The sequence below is a fragment of the Emericellopsis cladophorae genome (assembly GCF_022114955.1).
Source record: "Emericellopsis cladophorae strain MUM 19.33 chromosome Unknown NODE_7_length_695568_cov_118_814649, whole genome shotgun sequence".
Taxonomy (NCBI): Eukaryota; Fungi; Ascomycota; class Sordariomycetes; order Hypocreales; family Bionectriaceae; genus Emericellopsis; species Emericellopsis cladophorae.
The window spans coordinates 618,999-635,717 of record NW_026250932.1 but is presented as its reverse complement, the minus strand read 5'-3'; the positions used below and the strand labels follow the sequence as shown (position 1 = coordinate 635,717).

At 57.3% G+C, this 16,719-nt stretch overlaps 5 protein-coding genes across 5 annotated transcripts; 2 read left to right on the top strand and 3 right to left on the bottom strand.

Moving 5' to 3' along the window:
- Positions 1-159: 159 nt before the first annotated feature.
- Positions 160-4,928, bottom strand: J7T54_005692 (Leptomycin B resistance protein; the record flags this gene model as incomplete). The annotated part of the gene is made up of 7 exons (XM_051504138.1): positions 160-305; positions 357-1,134; positions 1,182-2,703; positions 2,756-3,050; positions 3,488-3,868; positions 3,930-4,115; positions 4,757-4,928. The coding sequence occupies 7 exons, from the start codon at positions 4,926-4,928 to the stop codon at positions 160-162; spliced, it is 3,480 nt and encodes a 1,159-aa protein (XP_051364519.1).
- An 814-nt stretch (positions 4,929-5,742) lies between these two features.
- J7T54_005691 (uncharacterized protein) lies at positions 5,743-7,120 on the top strand (the record flags this gene model as incomplete). The annotated part of the gene is made up of 3 exons (XM_051504137.1): positions 5,743-5,941; positions 6,000-6,699; positions 6,760-7,120. 3 exons carry the CDS (start codon positions 5,743-5,745, stop codon positions 7,118-7,120), a joined length of 1,260 nt encoding a protein of 419 aa, XP_051364518.1.
- Positions 7,121-8,661: 1,541 nt separating this feature from the next.
- Positions 8,662-10,467, top strand: J7T54_005690 (Siderophore iron transporter-like protein; the record flags this gene model as incomplete). Its single annotated transcript, XM_051504136.1, has 1 exon — positions 8,662-10,467. The coding sequence occupies one exon, from the start codon at positions 8,662-8,664 to the stop codon at positions 10,465-10,467; it is 1,806 nt and encodes a 601-aa protein (XP_051364517.1).
- A 412-nt stretch (positions 10,468-10,879) lies between these two features.
- Positions 10,880-12,181, bottom strand: J7T54_005689 (uncharacterized protein; the record flags this gene model as incomplete). Its single annotated transcript, XM_051504135.1, has 1 exon — positions 10,880-12,181. One exon carries the CDS (start codon positions 12,179-12,181, stop codon positions 10,880-10,882), a length of 1,302 nt encoding a protein of 433 aa, XP_051364516.1.
- Positions 12,182-14,501: 2,320 nt separating this feature from the next.
- J7T54_005688 (Biofilm and cell wall regulator-like protein) lies at positions 14,502-16,635 on the bottom strand (the record flags this gene model as incomplete). Its single annotated transcript, XM_051504134.1, has 2 exons — positions 14,502-16,086; positions 16,145-16,635. 2 exons carry the CDS (start codon positions 16,633-16,635, stop codon positions 14,502-14,504), a joined length of 2,076 nt encoding a protein of 691 aa, XP_051364515.1.
- Positions 16,636-16,719: the final 84 nt, after the last annotated feature.

Sequence of the window (16,719 nt, the reverse complement as noted above, 5' to 3'; positions counted from 1 at the left end):
TCGCACCTCGAGATTTCTATCCGTACCACCTGAACGTAAGATACATGCCTACCGAGACCCATCGCCATTCTTCTCCCTATGTAATGCAAATGTTATGACAAGGGACGAATCTATAAGCACATGTAGGTTGCCACCATTTCGCATCCGGATTATCGACCCTCAGTCTATCCCAGCCACTTGCATGATTCCATAGCCCAAAGTAATGACCACCACCAATGTGATAATGCTGCTAGGAACACCCCTGCTGATGAAATGCTTGACTTGCAAGTACCTCTGCCCAGCAGGATCCTCCTTCATGATGGCGGCTGTCGACTGTTAGCAAAGCCCCGAGCCTCGACACGGGAGGGACCACTTACTCATATTAGGGAAACCACTGGTGGGCAGGCCCATGGCGGCGCTGCACATGAGAACACCACCAAAGACCAACAGATTCGGATGGGGCTGATCCATCGCGACTCCGACATCGTAGACCAAGGGCAGGAAGATCAGAGCGGCAACAGTGTGACTGATGAACGTGGCGACGACCAGGATCAGCACGGAGAACACAACCAGCACGCCATACAGACTCATCCCCTCGACCTTGTCCGAGACAAGCTCAGCAACAGTGTGCAGGAGCCCAGACGACCGGACAGCCTTGCCAAGCGACAGGCCACCAGCAGCGAGAATGATGATGGTCCACGGGAAGTTGTTGAAGTCCTCCTTGGTGAGGATGCCGATACCGAAGAAGAGCACAATGGGGATGATGGCAATCACTCCCATGTCGCCAAAGACACCCTCGAGCTGGTGGCTAGCACACCATAGGGCGATTGTGGCAATGGTGATGAATGACACAAAGTACTGCACACCAGTAAAGCTCTCCTTGACAGGTCGAATCGGCGAAATAGTAGTGCCTCGTCCGGGGTGGAAGGTGACGAGAAGAAGCAGCCAGATCAGAATCAGTGAAATGGCGCCGACTGGGATGACAATGAAGAACCATTGGAGCCAGGTGGGCTCCGGCTGCATGATACCCATGGCGACCACGTTTTGCGGCGAGGCAATGGGCGACAGCATACCGCCAATGTTGGAGGCCAGCGCGATGCCAATGATGACAGCCTTGGACATGCTCGAATCGGAGGGGAGGGTGCGCAACATGGGCTGAAAAAGTCAGCAAGAGTTCAAGCAACGGTTCCGTAAAAACATACCTCGATGATCGAGTAGCAAAGTACGGGAGCCGCAACATTGCTGATGAGCATGGAGGCAAAGGCAGCGACGAACATGTTCGCTACCAGCACCGTCTTCGGCTGCGTCCCAGCTTTGCTGAGGACCAGGGTCGCCAGCCGCTTGTCGATCTTGCACTTGGACAGTGCGGCTGCGAGGGTGAAGCCGCCGAGCAGTAGCATGATGACGGGCGTCCACATGGCCGCAAAGATGGCCGACGTAGCGTCCTTGGATGAGAGGCGTTTAGGTGGCTTGGTGGGATCCTCCTCTCGCACCACGTTGAGCAGCACCGACAGGAACGGGATGAGCAGGGACGTGACGAAGAGGGGTATTGTTTCCGTTGCCCACAGCAGACTGACCAAAACCAGCATGGCCAGACAATTCTGCTGCTCAGCCTTCTCCATGATGGGCAGGTAGAGAAGCACGAAAAAGACCGCCAAGGAGCCAAGGAGAGTGTACATGGACGAGTTGAGCAGCCACGCGGGCACCCTGAAACGACCAATGGGTGTGCTAATGCCCTTGGTCTCGGCTTGGGCCTCGTCGCCTTGCAGTCTCCTCGCCGTCGCATTCGGGTCAGAGCCAAGAAGAGACTGTCCGAGTCGCGCCGCTTCCGCCCTGCGCTCGATACCAATGAGGTCGCGCCAGACCGTGTTGCGCTCCCATACGACGTGCTCTCGCAGATGCGACCGCAGATCCCTCTTTGCGGCCTCTCGATCGCCTTGCGTGACGACCTCGGTGTATGCCGCCTCCATCTTCTCAATGTTGTGCTCGAGGGCCTCCTTGGTCTCGTCTTTGAAGGGGTAGGAAGCGTCCACGTGCTCGGGGACGTATGTGGCCTTGAGGTCCTTGTCGACAATTTTATCAAACTTTTTGAGCACCTTTCTGAAACCAGTGCGGTTGAGCTGAACGTATGATTTGAGCTCGCACAGCTGGACGTAGAGGCTGATGATGCGCTTCTTCAGCATAATGTCGGAGGAGTAGACTCCAGAGGGGAACAGGGCGGACTGTTCGCCGTAGTCGTCGACGGTAGTGCTTCGCCTGCGTATGGAACGCGCGAACTCTGACGAGGCCGTCAGGTCCTGCCCCTGGCCCCCTGTGGTACTGGCAATTGTTCTCCTCCTCCCAAAGCTATGCTTACGAGGCCGCGTCAGGCCGGTCGTTTCGTCGTCGTCGCTAGCACTTTCCTCGACATCGTCATCCGAAATAAGGCCACTTGAGCTCATCTGCCGGGCCAAGCTTGGCCTCCTCAGCCCGTTTGAAGTGGTCGGTTGGAGTGCATTGGTGGTTGTTCCATCTGGGACGACGCGTTGCGAGATGTCGTGCAGTAGCTGGTTGACCTCATCGCGCAGCTCGCCCTCCTTGGCATTGTAGAAGGAGCATATCTTCTCCAGTTCGATGCCCAATGCTCTGCTGAAGACTTCCTCGGGGTCTTCCGTCGATATTAACGGTCGAGACTCGCCATCGCCAGCGAGTCCTTGATGAGCGGTCTTTTCAAGCTGGTATATCCTGCGATGGGTCAGCACGGGCCAAGTAATTCCTCCGGGACAAGATGACGAACAGTTTCTTCAAGTTGCTGTACGCAATGTAGTGACTACTCCAGTCCGGTACAGCATTGAATTGGATACTGTGTGAGAACTTCATCTCGTCCTGTTCTTCGAGCCACGCCCGCTTGTCTTTCTTCTTCTCTTCGCGCCGTCGCTCGGCCTCGTCAGCGTCTTCTCGCGCTTCAATTGCGCGGTAGTTGTCTAATTCGTAGGAGAGTTGATCGGGGGGTGGATGGGACACTGGAGCCGCATTCCCTCCTCGTTCGCTCGGGTGGTTCGAGGAGCGGGTGCCGGCAAACGTGGCTGGACCTGCGTCGTCGTCGTTGTCAGGAACAGAGGAGGGATTCCTAGAGACAGCCGGGGATGAAATGGTGGCTCGTGGAATCACTAGCTACCTTACGAACAACATGTAGACATTTGGATCGACTTTTGAGTTCAACGCAGAGTAAGGCGGATAGCGGTATGCGCCATGACACAGCGCGTGGGGCTTGTGTGGGTGCAGAGGGAAAGGTCATGCGCCGCCGTGATCCTCGTGCCTTGCCCTCAGTGTTGCCTCAAATTGAAGGCCACCAACTGGAAAGGCTACCTGAAGAAAAGCCACCCGCCGGCGACAGCGAACAGTGCGCCAGCCATTAACAGTTCACCTATCAAACCGTCTGTTTGGAGCACGTTTTAAGTCACATGCCATATTTTTTTAATTCATTTTGGAGGCCACAGTTCCCCAGAATCTCCTGTAAGTCAGTCACGCGTCTCGCCTGCCGCGATCAGCTCCTCATGACACTCCGGGTCGACGATCTGGCCATCATCTTTTACGAAGACCACATCGGCTCTTCGAGCGATGTGTAAATTGTGCGCGATTGCAATGACTATTATACCTCGTGCCGCCTGTTCGAGGCGCTCTTGAAAGAGCCTTTCGCTCTCGGCATCCAGGGCGCTGGTACTCTGGTCGAGCAGCAGCAGACGCGGTTCGCGCATCAAGGCATTCGCAATGGCCAATCCCTGACGCTTCCTTCCCGCCAGGCATGAGCTATTGGGGCCATGCTCTGCATCGTAGTCGTCAGGTACAGACAGGATGAGCTCGTGAATGCTGGCGAGCTTGCAAACGTCCTCGATTCCTGACTGGGTTGCTTTACAATCCCTCCTGGCGCTCCAGCCGACGCTGGATTTTTCGTTCTGTTGAACAGGGACAATCCACGGCAATGTCGTTGCGGAACTTGTCCCTCTCGCAGCTGCTGACATCGACGCGGTCTATGTCCACTGTGCCGCTGGCCGGCGTGTACGTACGCAGCACAAGGGACGTGATGGTCGACTTGTCAGCGCCAGGAGGGCTGATGAGACCACACAACTGCCATTCCTTGACGGTGAGCGACAGCCCTTTTAGGGTTAAGATACGAGTCCTTGCTCACGAGTCCTTTTACTTCACCTTCGATGTCCTGGCAACGACATCGCCTGGAAGAGTTGGGACTCTTTCACGGACATTTTCTTCACGGAGCCGTTGTCGAGAAGACTCAAGATCCTCAAGGCAGCGCATTTGGCTTTGGGTTACTCTGGAGCAAGCGCAAACATTTGGCCCAAAGCTGTGCGCTCACAAGCATAGAGACAAGGACGATGCAGAATGAAGTTTGGGCCGCCCCCCTCTTGGTGATCTTTGTGGATCCTCGCCAATAAGCAAAAGAATATACGGGTTTGCCTGGGTGCTGAGGCACGCAAGCCAGATGCTGGTGTAAGCACTCACCATGGCCATTCCCTTCTAAGGTGCCTTTAGCGATACCCGGTCGTGACCCCTCCTACAGTGAGAGCGACGAGACGGTCTCGAATGGGTTGTACTCTTCGACTCCGATGCCGACATCATCGGAGAACGGGACAGCTTATTTGCGCTCAAGGTTGCTCAGCGCCTGGAGCGGCATGGTACAGGCCCGCACAAGCACCGATATGAGGCAGACAATGACATGGTACATTTGATAATGTAGCACATGTAGGCGATGAGGGAGCTTACCACAATGAGGAGGCCGTACCCATGATGTGGCCGGTTACGGAGTCCATGCCAGCGCGGTGATCGCAGACAGCAGCGTCCCATCGGACTGGCGCTATTCCGACGACCCTTGCTCGTACAGCGAACGGGTCGGTGGTATTGGAGAGCTGCTTGTCATTCCTGCACACGGAAACACAGCTGCTCTCGTTGTCCATGATCGCAGTAATTTGCCGACTGCCAAGCCAAAACACGAGGGGTATTGGCGGAACACGCAATACGCACGGGGTGCCAGCTTGGAGAGCGGCTAAAGGCCTCGTTGATACCTTACTTCCACGCCCTAAAGCCTGTCGGAGGTGCTAGTCTTCCGCCTCCGATTAGTCACTGCGCAAGCACCTATCTTTCCAGGATTGCCTCTAAGCCAAGGTGAGTTGGATGGCCTCGCATCCTCCGAAATGCACGCTTAATGGATGTGGAGTCCGGGGTGGATTTTATCAATCTTATCCATCTCTCGCCATGCGCAGCAGACTGTGGAAAATCACGCACTCGCTGCTTGGCCTGGAGATCTCTCGGAAGGATGCGAGTTTCAGGTTCGTGTTACGTACTTTTGTCTAATAAGCTCGTAAAGGACATTTGGGAGTACATGACTCGTGCTCTGAGAATGCGCACTAGGAAAATATTATCAATCTGATAATAAGACCATCCGGCGCCGACGCGGATGGTGGGGGACGGATCAGATAAGTCGGTGAGCCGGATATCCGACATAAGCCGCATGAGCTGGTTGCCCGTTGTCGGAAGGGATATATCTACAGAGCCACGCACATTGCAGACAAATATTCCGGCTCTTTGTCCTTTGCTCACATGCCACGCTTCCCCTTCTCTTTCCCACGGCTCTTCGTTGCCCAGTCGAGTCCTGCATTTGCCTTGACGAGCCCACGATCCTGCTGTGTGCCCCGGCTTCCTTCTTCAAAGGTCAAAATTTGTTCTGGGCATCAAAATTCCACATTCAAACGACTCTGTCATACTGCCAAGATGAGCCCTATCCAAGCGCATCCGCCTGTGCGCGTCTTCATCGCCGGTGGCTCGTACGCTGGCCTCTCGAGCGCACTCAACCTCCTCGACATCGCCGAGGGGCTCACACCGCGGGTCGCGCGCGAGCCCCATGTGCACCACCCAGATCTTCCCAAGTTCGACATTGAGATCACCGTGGTGGACGAGCGTGATGGCTTCTGTATGTTCAAGAAAGTCTGCCACAGTATATCGTGCACGTTTATTCTGACCGGCTCCAGACCACCTTATCGGCACACCTCTGGCCCTCTGCGACGCCGAATACTCGAAGAAGGCGTGGGTTAAGTTTAGTGACGTTCCCTCCCTTGACCATCCCAGCATCAAGGTCTTGCAGGGCAGTGTGACGCACGTGGACTGCGAGACCAAGAAGGCCACCGTGGTCGACCACGCTTCGAAGGAGGCGGCCATGTACGAGTACGACTACTTCATCGCCGCCTCTGGTCTGCGCCGCGTGTGGCCCGTGGCCCCTCGTGCCTTGACGAGGAAGCAGTACCTCATTGAGGCGAGCGAGCTCATTCACACGGTGGACAATGCGAAAGACGGAGTCGTTGTCGTTGGAGGAGGCGCTGTAGGGATCGAGGTGGCTGCGGAGCTGAAGCTCGTCAAGCCGCACGTCAATGTGACACTAGTTCACTCGCGCGACAAGCTGCTGTCGTCGGAAGGGCTGTCAGAGGAGTGCAAGGATAAGGCGCTGGAACTGCTGCTCGAGAGTGGCGTCGAGGTCCTCATGGGCCACCGCTTGAAGGAGTCGAAGCCGGTCGACAATGGAGACGGCGCACCACGGTTCGAGATCCTGTTTACGAATGGCAAGACCATGGTCGCGAGCGAGGTGATCATGGCCATTTCCAAGAGTGTGCCAACGACCACGTACCTCCCCACGTCTGCGCTGGATGAGGAGGGTCTCGTCAAGATCAGGCCCAAGTAAGTCCATTCTCTCTCTCCAGGTATATCTAGAATGACAATCCGCTAACAACTACACAGCCTGAAGCTCCCCCAGGAGACGCCCAACTCGGAGTACCACTTTTGCGCGGGCGACGCCGTCCTATGGTCTGGTATCAAGCGCTGCGGTGGCGCCATGTACATGGGCTGGATCTCGGCCAATAACATCCACCAGTCCATCTTGCGGGATTTTGTCGGCCACAAGCCCAAGTTCTTTGAGATGCAGCCGACGCCCCCCATGATCGGCCTCGCCGTGGGCAAGCAGGCCGTGTCGTACGGGCCCGAGGTCGGCACGGCGTGGGGCGAGGACGTGATGCAGGCGTACTTCAACAACGACCTGGGCTTTGACATTTGCTGGAACTACATGCAGCTTTCTGGGCGCAAGGACGAGGTCAAGGTATGAATAGAATCTCTGGGAGGAGAGGCTGTTCTTTGGTCATTTGGCGTTGGGCATAGCGTTTTCGCGTAGACCAGTTCGGTACACGCACCTTTGGGGCAGTCTAAGCTTCAAGTACATTGTGGAATAGAAATGACATCTAGTACCTCGCGCGGTCTTGATTCTCAAGTGTGATCTGTCCCTTTTCGCAGCAGTTGGTCCTTCGGGTGGAGTGAGTTATCTGATTTGATCCGAGGCTTTGTCAGTTTGGTCAATCTGAATCTCGTCGCCCGGATGGATGGATCGGACTCGGTCCACAACAAACCCCAGCCACTGACGCGTCGACGCCACCAAAAGCTTGTATGCTTAATATCCGGCGAGAAAGACTTTGCGGGTGGGACTCCTGGGTCCTAAAGCACAGACACAACGCCTTGATTCCTTGTCCATCCGAAGCATCTTCTAGTCTGGTTGCAGTCGCTCCAAAGCAGACGAGCCCGTGGTCACTTCATGTAGGAGAAATTGCCTCAAATCGCTCTCTGATGGCTACATGTATAGTAAACTTAACAGCTGCCTGGCGAAGGATCCAGTCCCTTGGAAGTTGGATGGGACTCCCCACACCGGAGCAGATTTTGCCGGATCTTATCGATCTGATTTGATAGATCCCGGCGCAGGGATCCAAGACGCCAATACCACTACGCAAGTTGGTACGTACGTAGCCATCTCGCCTGGCCGGCCGCAGGATCTGATAAAATCTTTGCCTTCTGATAGTTCTGCTTGGCACGATGCTGCCACTGCTGCCCCCCATCCGGGAGAAGAGAGGGAAGAGGGATCTCAGAGACTCAGAGGTATCTTGATCCAACGTCAGCATCCAGCGCTTTGACCCAACAACTCTGCCCGCGAGCAGTCTCGTTGGCCAGCCAGACATGGGAGGCCATCCTAGATCCACGGCAAACCTTTTTCCCCTTGGCTCAGTCCAGAATTAGCCGAGTCCTCCCGACGTTCGCTTGACTACTATCCCTTGGCCCTTGACTGTACGCCATCTCCAGGGACCAATGATCCGCGAGTCCTCTTGTGGCGAAGAACATCTCCTCAGCAACATGAGGACTGTTCAAGATGCGTGGCGCTTGTGGGAACTGACAAGCGGCCTCCATCCAGACTACGGCCTCCATCCAGACTACCGCCTGCAAGTCAATCGGTGGGTGCAGTCTTGGACGCATGGAGTATGCCTTCCAGACTTGTTCGGGGATGTCCTAGCCGCCCAGATTCGGGGAATATCCTCAGTTTTCAAACATGGCTTCACCGAGGTGCCATGCTTCATGGAAAACTAGGCTGCCTCCGTCTCTTGGCCGATCCCTGTTCAGCCATGCGATGCAATTCGGGGACCTGCACGTGCAAAAGGAATGCATATAATACTCGTTGACGGGGCCATATAGGAAGCCATGTGCACCTCTTGGGTTCTTCTCGTTGATTTCTTTCCTTCATCTCCTCCTGCACCTGTCTTTCTCGGACACCTCCCACCAGAGAGACCTCTCTCGCCAGCCCTCATCGACGTCTGGCCAGCCTGCAACATGTCCACCATACTTGAGCCCAACGAGGCGCTCGCGCACACGGAGGCCCGTCGCGAGCGCAGCAGCAGCAACAGCAACATTGGCACCGACAAAAAGGAGGCTACCTACACCGACACGGGCGCCGAGGCCGCGCGGCGTGACCCTGCGGACGACACAGACCACGAGGCGATCGACAAGGAAGCCCAAGCGGGCGTGCAGAATATTGAGGCCACAACGACAGTGTGGTCCAAAAAGGCCCTCATCTTCGCCTACGTCTGGATCTGGGTCATCTACTTTGTCAACACCATGCAGCAGGGCGCCACCGGCGCCCTCACGCCCTATGTCACGTCAGCCTTCCAGGAGCACTCGCTCACGCCCACCGTCAGCATCATGAGCAACATAATCGGGGGCGTCTCCAAGCTGGTCATTGCCAAGATCCTCGACGTCGTCGGCCGTCCCACGGGCTACCTCGTCACGCTCCTCCTCATGACCGTCGGCCTCATCATGATGGCCGCCTGCAATAGTGTCGAGATGTACGCCGCCGCCCAGGTCTTCTACTGGGTCGGCTACAACGGCATCAGCTTCACCCTCAGCGTCTTCATCGCCGATACGTCCCACCTCAAGAACCGAGGCCTCATGCTCGCCTACGTCGCCTCGCCCTACATCATCACCACCTGGCTGTCCGGTCCCATCTCCGAGGCCTTTCTCGACGGGCCCGGCTTCCGCTGGGGCTTTGGCGTCTTCTCCATCCTCACGCCCGTCTTCACCCTGCCTCTCTGGGGTCTCTTTGTCTACTACGCCCGCGTCGCCAAGAGCCGCGGTCTGATCAAGGAGCGAGAGTCCGGCCGCACGAGGCCCCAGTCCGTCCTCCACTACCTCCGCGAGTTTGACGTGGTCGGCCTCGTTCTCATCATCGCCGGCCTGGGCCTCTTCCTGCTCTCCTTCAACATTCAGCCGCGGCAGTCCGCGGGCTGGGAGGCCCCCATTGTACTGGTCTTCCTCCTCGTCGGTCTCCTCCTGCTCGTCGCCTTTGGTGTGTGGGAAAAGTTCTTTGCGCCCGTCAAGTTCATGCCGTTCGAGCTGCTGACGGACCGCACCGTCGCGGGCGCCTGTCTCATGGCCGCCACGCTCTTTGTCAGCTTCTACATCTGGAACTCGTACTTTTACTCCTTCCTCCAGGCCGTCAACGGACTCACCGTGACCGAAGCCAGCTACGTGGCCCAGATCTACAGCATCGGCTCCTGCTTCTGGTCCTTTGCCGTTGGCTACGCCATCCGACGCACGGGGCGCTTCAAGTGGGTAGCCCTGTACTTTGGCGTGCCCATCACCATTCTCGGCGCCGGCCTCATGATCCAGTTCCGCCAGCCGCACGTGAACATTGGCTATATTGTCATGTGCCAGATCTTCATCGCCTTTGGGGGCGGCGCCGTCGTCATCACCCAGCAGATCGCCGTCATGGCCGTCACCGCCCACCAGCACGTCGCCGTCGTCCTCGCCGTCGAGAGCATGTTCACCAGCATCGGCGGCGCCATTGGGCAGACCGTCTCCTCCGCCATCTGGCAGCACGTCTTCCCCCGCGCTCTGGGCAGGCGTTTGCCCGACGACACCAAGGACCAGGCCATGGCCATTTACGGCAGCCTGGAGGTGCAGCTCGACTACCCCCTGGACAGCCCTACGCGCATCGCCATCCAGGATTCGTACGGCGAGGCCGTGCGGTATATGCTGATTGCGGCCACGTCTGTTCTCGTGCTGGCCATTGCTGGTGTCGCCATGTGGAGGGACGTCAATGTCAAGGACAAGAAGCAGGTCAAGGGTCTGGTCGTCTGATGGGGAAAAGACACTCGGCAGTACTGCACAATGTGTAATGTAATCAAGAGCAGTGGCTCTATACTTGCTCATGCCCAGACCATCAGAGCTTTCTATGCAATATGTCATTCGTACGTACCCTGCCTATATTTCAGTCTCGCCAGTCTCGCCATGTTCCAAACATGACCTCCAAGATACACCTAGAACTCCCCATCCACATCACCTCCAAAAACAATGCCCGAGAAGCTGTGGAAGACGTGGCCATGTGCTCGTCGTCCAACCGTGGTGGGTATCATATGCTCGTAACGTCCGTATTAATGCACCAACAGCAGCACCATATAGCCAGCGCCGGCTTCTCGAAGCCGACCACGTGGTGTGAAGGAATCCTAAACCGTGTAACAAACAGGTCCCCGTGGCCGTCGCCCGGCCGCTGCTAGCCCGCCATGGTCGGCCTGGACCCCCCCGGTGCTTCCACATGGGTGCCCAGCCCCAAGGCGCGAGACAGACTCTGCCGAACACCCTTGCCGGCGCGCGCCTCGGCCGTCCTATCGCGTGACAGCAAGCCCGTCAAGCTCTTGCGCCGCTCACCCGCTTCGATCGGCCCAGTCGATGCTCTTTGCGGAAAGTCATTGGGGATGGCGGGACGAGGGGGCCACTCGCCGTCGCGCTTCCAGCCCATGACAAGTGCGTTGATGGTGTCGGATAGATTTACGGGACACGCTGGCTGCTGATTGTCGAGTATGCACTTGTCGTACAGTTTTAGGTAGTTGTCTGGCTGGATGCCCGCCCGCAGCAGACATTGCGGTGGGAGAATGGGTGCTGCCACGGGCACAATGGTCTCTACTGGGTACCGCCCGTGCTCCAACGAGCCCGAGTTGGACGTCTTGCTGGTGTCATTCTCTGATTCTCTCGGCGGTGATCGCTCCACCCGGGCGGAGGATGATGCACCCGGCTGGTTGATTGTGCCAGCGGACGACGTCGACGAGACAGAACGGCGGAAGAACCGCCGACGCGACGAGCGTTGGCTCGCGGGCGATGAAGAGTTTGTCGGTGTCTCCGGCTTGGGGCGCAGCTGAACGACCCTCGCCTCTGTCCATGCGTTGCGTCGCGCTTCAAAGCAGGCGAGCCCAGGGTTCCACTCCATCTCCTTGCGCAAATCTCGCCTCTGCTGTGTCCTGCGCCTGGCTTTCGTCTCGTCCTCGTCTAGGCCCGCTGTGTTTGCGCGAGCTGTGGGAGGCAGCGCGTCTTCGTCGACCGCATAGTCCGAGTCCCACTCGATGCGAGGCTTGTAGCGTGTGGGATCGTCCGAGACGATGCTGTACACCGAGCGTGCGTCGTCGCTGTCGTGGTCCATGTCAAGATCTAAATTGATGTCGTCATCGGGGTCGGTATCGACCTCGTATCCATCGTCTTCGTGCGTCTCGTCCTGGACATTGGCAGGATCTCGCTGCTCGAGTCGCTCAGGTAGGGGTGGTGCGGCGGTGGCTGCTGCGTCTGTCCTCGTCGTGGGCTCACTTCGCTCCTCGGGTGACCACGTGAAGCTCCAATCGTCGCGCACGCGGCTCGCCACGTATTTCTTGACGGCGGCCTTCAATTTCACCTTGTCGCGCGAGAAGAGGTCGGCGTACTCGGGCGCATCCCATCCGGAGGAAGAGGTCGACATGGTGGGGGGGCCCTGCCCGGGCTTGTGGTGTCGTAGCTTGGCGAGCGGCGAGCGATGTGTTTTGTAGAACATGTTGGAAAAAAGCATGATGCGGGCGCGGTACGTCTACTCCTACTAAAAGCAGCGGTGGGGTATCGTGGACGGGGTCGTCGAAAGAGGAGTCGACGATGCCGCAGTTTGCGCGCGGATGAGTGTGGGTAAGGCAGGGCAGGCCCAGGGTACTCGATACCTGACGTGACGATGATGACGATGGTGCACGCGCGCACGTCCTGTAGAGCCCTACCGTTCGAGCGGCGCCTTGGTCTCGCTGTCGAGGGCAGGTAGGGACGGTCTTGACCGGTACTCGCAAATGAGGTACATTCGTCGTAGATGCGAAAGGGAAGATGTTTGCTGGCAGGCGGGCGACGAGGGGATCCAGTAGCAAGGTTGGAGGGCAGGCGAAGGCAAAAAGCGACCAAGCCCAAGCCCAGGTCCAGGTCCAGGTTCAGTCTCCTAGGAGGCACTCCAGTCACAAATGGGGGATCCGTGAGTGGCTCGGCAGACCAGCCGAGCCCAGGCCCTCGATTGGCAGAAGACTGACTGTCGGTGACTTGTGAACTTCATCGGTGGAGGACAGAGACAGCCCGTATTGAGGAGGTTTCGTCCCTACTAAGTCTAGCAGCATGCTGCTTATCTGCTTGGGGCTAAGCGCTTCTGCGCCTGTGCTCAACTAGGTACACGTATGCACAAGTCTCGAAGCGGGTGGGTACCTACCTCATAATCGAGTGATCATGACGAAGAGCATCTCTCGTCATCCAAGCTGAACTACGAGTCTACGACACAGTCCGGTGAAGCCAATTCTGCTTCTTCCTCGTAAAAAGTGTGCCGTGAGAGAAACGAAGCAACACTGTCCGTCTGTCCAATTCTGCACAAATTCAAACACAGCAAGCCGCCCTGGCTGCTGCAGATCCCCCAACAGTGGCGATTGGCGGAATAGACCCCCTGCTCCTGGAGACTGGAGCGTCGCGGCAATCGGGGTACGATCTGCGGATTGGGAATATCGTCATCGCTTGGGCCCCGTCCCTCCATTCTGAGTGAGGCTATCATGACTTTTGTTGACATGCCACTTTCCCACATGAATCGTGTGCCGTGACTGCCCATGCCAGCCAGTGTAAGCAGAATCTAGACAGCTCTAGATCGGCTAGCTGAAGGATAGGTGCGCACCACATGCAGGACCGCAGCCGTGTTCGCCTCCTCCCCCCCTTTTGGTCGATGATCGGGCCGGAACCCAATACCTCGCTGGATGGAGGAGGTAGCGGTGCAGACGACAGAAGAATGCATGCAGTCCCTAAAAGTGCGGGGAGGGAGGCATGCCCAATGCAACCCCCCCGACTGGCGCACTCTCCATTGCATCGGGTCCCTCAGCCAGCTGAATTAGGGTAGGTGCGCGACGGCCGTCCCTGTGATACGCCCAAGGAGGTACATCATGCTTATTGGCCAGATGCGTCAAGGCGCTTGTGAGAGAGGGATGCGTAACAGGGAAAATCGACATGCTTCACCGAGTATTGTTTGGTGAGAATCGCACAACACCTCCGTATGTGACCTCTGCGCGTCGACATGTGATGGAATGTCAGACTTCAGCCCTTTGTGCGACTAGCAGTTAAACCTGCCGAGTGTCATACCAAAGGACACATCTAGTCAGTTATTACGACACGGGTCATTCTCCACATGAAGTTAACAGAGCCACGCACTATTGTTCTGCTGCAATTGCAGGGTAGGCAACACCGGTAGGTCAACATCATTCTTCATCACCATCACCACGCACGCAGGCACAGCGTGTCGGCATACTGACTCGTTCAATTCAACAACGACCACCAGACATCAACACTCCCACTTCCAATACCTCCTCCCTTCAGCGAGTACCATTGCAAAATCCCCATTGTGTACCGTCCATCCGCAGTCCCCATCTTCGCCTCCCTATGAAACTCAAAAGAAGCTCAGGGTATCAAAGAAAGCAATGTAAACCAAGCATAGTCGTTAAAAAAAAAAAGAAAAAAAAAAAAAAGCAGAAATCAGAGAGAAAAGGATAAACAATCATGAGAACCATGCCGCAAAGTATCCTCGCTGCCCCCTTGCTGTTCATCTCACAATGAAAAAAAGAGGTATATCATAACGTCGTAACAGCAAATGCTGACCCAAACCAAAAGAGAGCATAGATAATGCAAGGACCCGCCGCAAGAATTCCGTCTAGAAAGCATATCCCAACTGTCGCCGGAGACGGTGTGTCGCAAAAAAAAGAGGGTGACAATAGCCAACGTCGCAAGTGGTATTTGTTGAAAAGGGTGTGCGGCCGACAACCAAAGTATTAATGGGATAGCGTGTCGGATGGCGATGGATTTGCCAAGACCACTCTCTAGTAGGCAGCGGTGGCCGCGCCTTCTCCGGTAGCCACGGCTACCAGGGCCTCCAGTCGACCAAGGGAATTATTCGTGCTGGATGAGCCCTCCTGCTGGTGATGGTGAGGCGGCTGCTGCTGCTGGTGTCCAGAGGGCTGCTGGTCTCCGGCCGGGAAGACACTGAAGCCAGTGAAGTTGGGATGGACCATTCTGTCGACGCGACTAGCACGCGGCTCTTGATCCATGCGTTCTTCACGATGCGTCGCCATGGGCCCATTGTACCATCCGCGACGCTTCGACTCCCGCGCGGCCGAGACGTTGGGCGCCGACATGGTATGGTAGTGCATGCCCTGGGTTCCCGGGTGAGGGTACGATGTCGGGGGCTGAGCGTCGAATCGGACAACGGGAGCATTCATCCTGGCGTTGTCCATCTGCGCCTGTTGCACAGCGCGGTTGGCCTCCGAAGCCCACGCACCAGCACCGTCTCGCGGCGGCGTGTGCGGATCAATATCCAGCCGGTTCAGCCCGCGCTGGAGACTGGCATCGTAGGCGTTGAGGTTGCGCCTCTCATCTTCGTGGTGAATGGCTTGCAGGGTCGGAGGACGTGGGTGAGTGTCGACCATCATGGGCGATGGCTGTCGGCGAGGCGGCGTGGTCGACGTACGCTGCGCACCTGGCTGATCAAACGACTCGATCCCCGGTAGTTGCAAGTTCGACTTGGTGGTGGCGGGGTCCATGACCATTGGGGGCCGTGGTTCTGGGCCTGTCATGGTCTGGCTCGCTACGCTGCTCAGTTGACTTTGATGCCCGACATGGCCATATACACGGCTATCCGGATGCCAGGTTCGCCTGCGCCAGTCCTCCGCAGAGCTCGACACAGAGTCGCGACGCCCAGACCATCCGGATGCGTTGGAAATGGTAGGAGACGCGGCCATGTTGTTGGAAGCCGGAGAGAAAGCTCCACTGTTGGAGCTGTTCATGGAGCCGGCACCGCTGAACACTGGTCGGCCGGGAACCTGTCCCTGCATCGCTTGAAACGTGGCCGACGGGACGCTCAGTCGACGGCTGGGCGTGTACATGCTCTGGGAGCGAGAGTGAGATGGCCTTGGTGAGCCCATCCCAGACGCCCACTGGGGACTGCTGTGGCCCGTCGAGAAAGTGGCCGATGTCGGTGTGCTATATTCGGTGGGTGAGGGCTGGCGGCCGTACTGGTACAGGCCCTCGGCCTGCCTATACGGATCCATAGGTCTCGAGCGGGGATCAGCGACGATCAGAGGTGGCGGCCTTCGACGCGAATCGACCGTCGTCGTGTAGTTGGAGTTGATGGAGCTTATACTGTTGATGCTGGACGTGGAGAGGCTCTTGGAGTGTCCCCTGGGCGGCCCGCCAGCGCTGCCAGCCGTCGATGCTCTGGCGCGGTTACCCGCTTGACGCACCCGTTCCGTCCTCATCTGCCGCTGGAATCTCGAGCCTGTGGCGGCAAGCGAGTTGATGGGGATATCCTCGTTTACGTGTACCGTCTGGGCGTGCTGCCGCAAGTTGTCGAGGCGCGAGAAGCGGCGTGAGCAGTGGCACTGAAACGGCCTCTCACCAGTATGTTTCCTGCGACCATCAGCGTACTGAGAGGTTTAACAGCGCCTCCCAAGTGAGTAGAACGAACCTGATGTGCCTCGCTAGATGCTCACTTCGTGTGAAGCTCAGCTTGCAAGGTGGATAATCGGTGCAGTAGAAGCGCTGCGACTTTTTCTTCTTGCCCGTGCGAACGCCATCTGCGTCGACACTTTCATCGTCCGAGCCGTCGTCCGAGCCTTGTTGCTCGCCATCCGACTCATCCAGATCCATCTCTGCCGAATCTCGTTGCCGCGACTGTCTGGATCGGTCGGTCTCGCCGGATGTGCGGCTGTGCGCGGAGTGCGGGAACGGACTCGAGGGCAACGGTCGCTGACCAGCTATCGCAGGACTAAAAGTCTCCCTCGTAGGTGTTACACCATCGTCGTCCATCGAGTCCATCGCGGCTTTTGTCGCTGTGTGCGGAGCGGTGCTCGGTTGGGGCGTTGGGGTCGCTGATGATGATGGCGTCATGATGCTTCTGCTGTTGGTGGCCGCCTCAGAGGCGAGGGGCGAGTTCACCGGTCGGAACGCCGCGGCCATGGGGACCGAAGCGAGTTCGAAATGGGCGCCGAGAGGGTACTGATGACGGCGACGAAGTATCCGTTGTCGAGATGGTCGGTAATT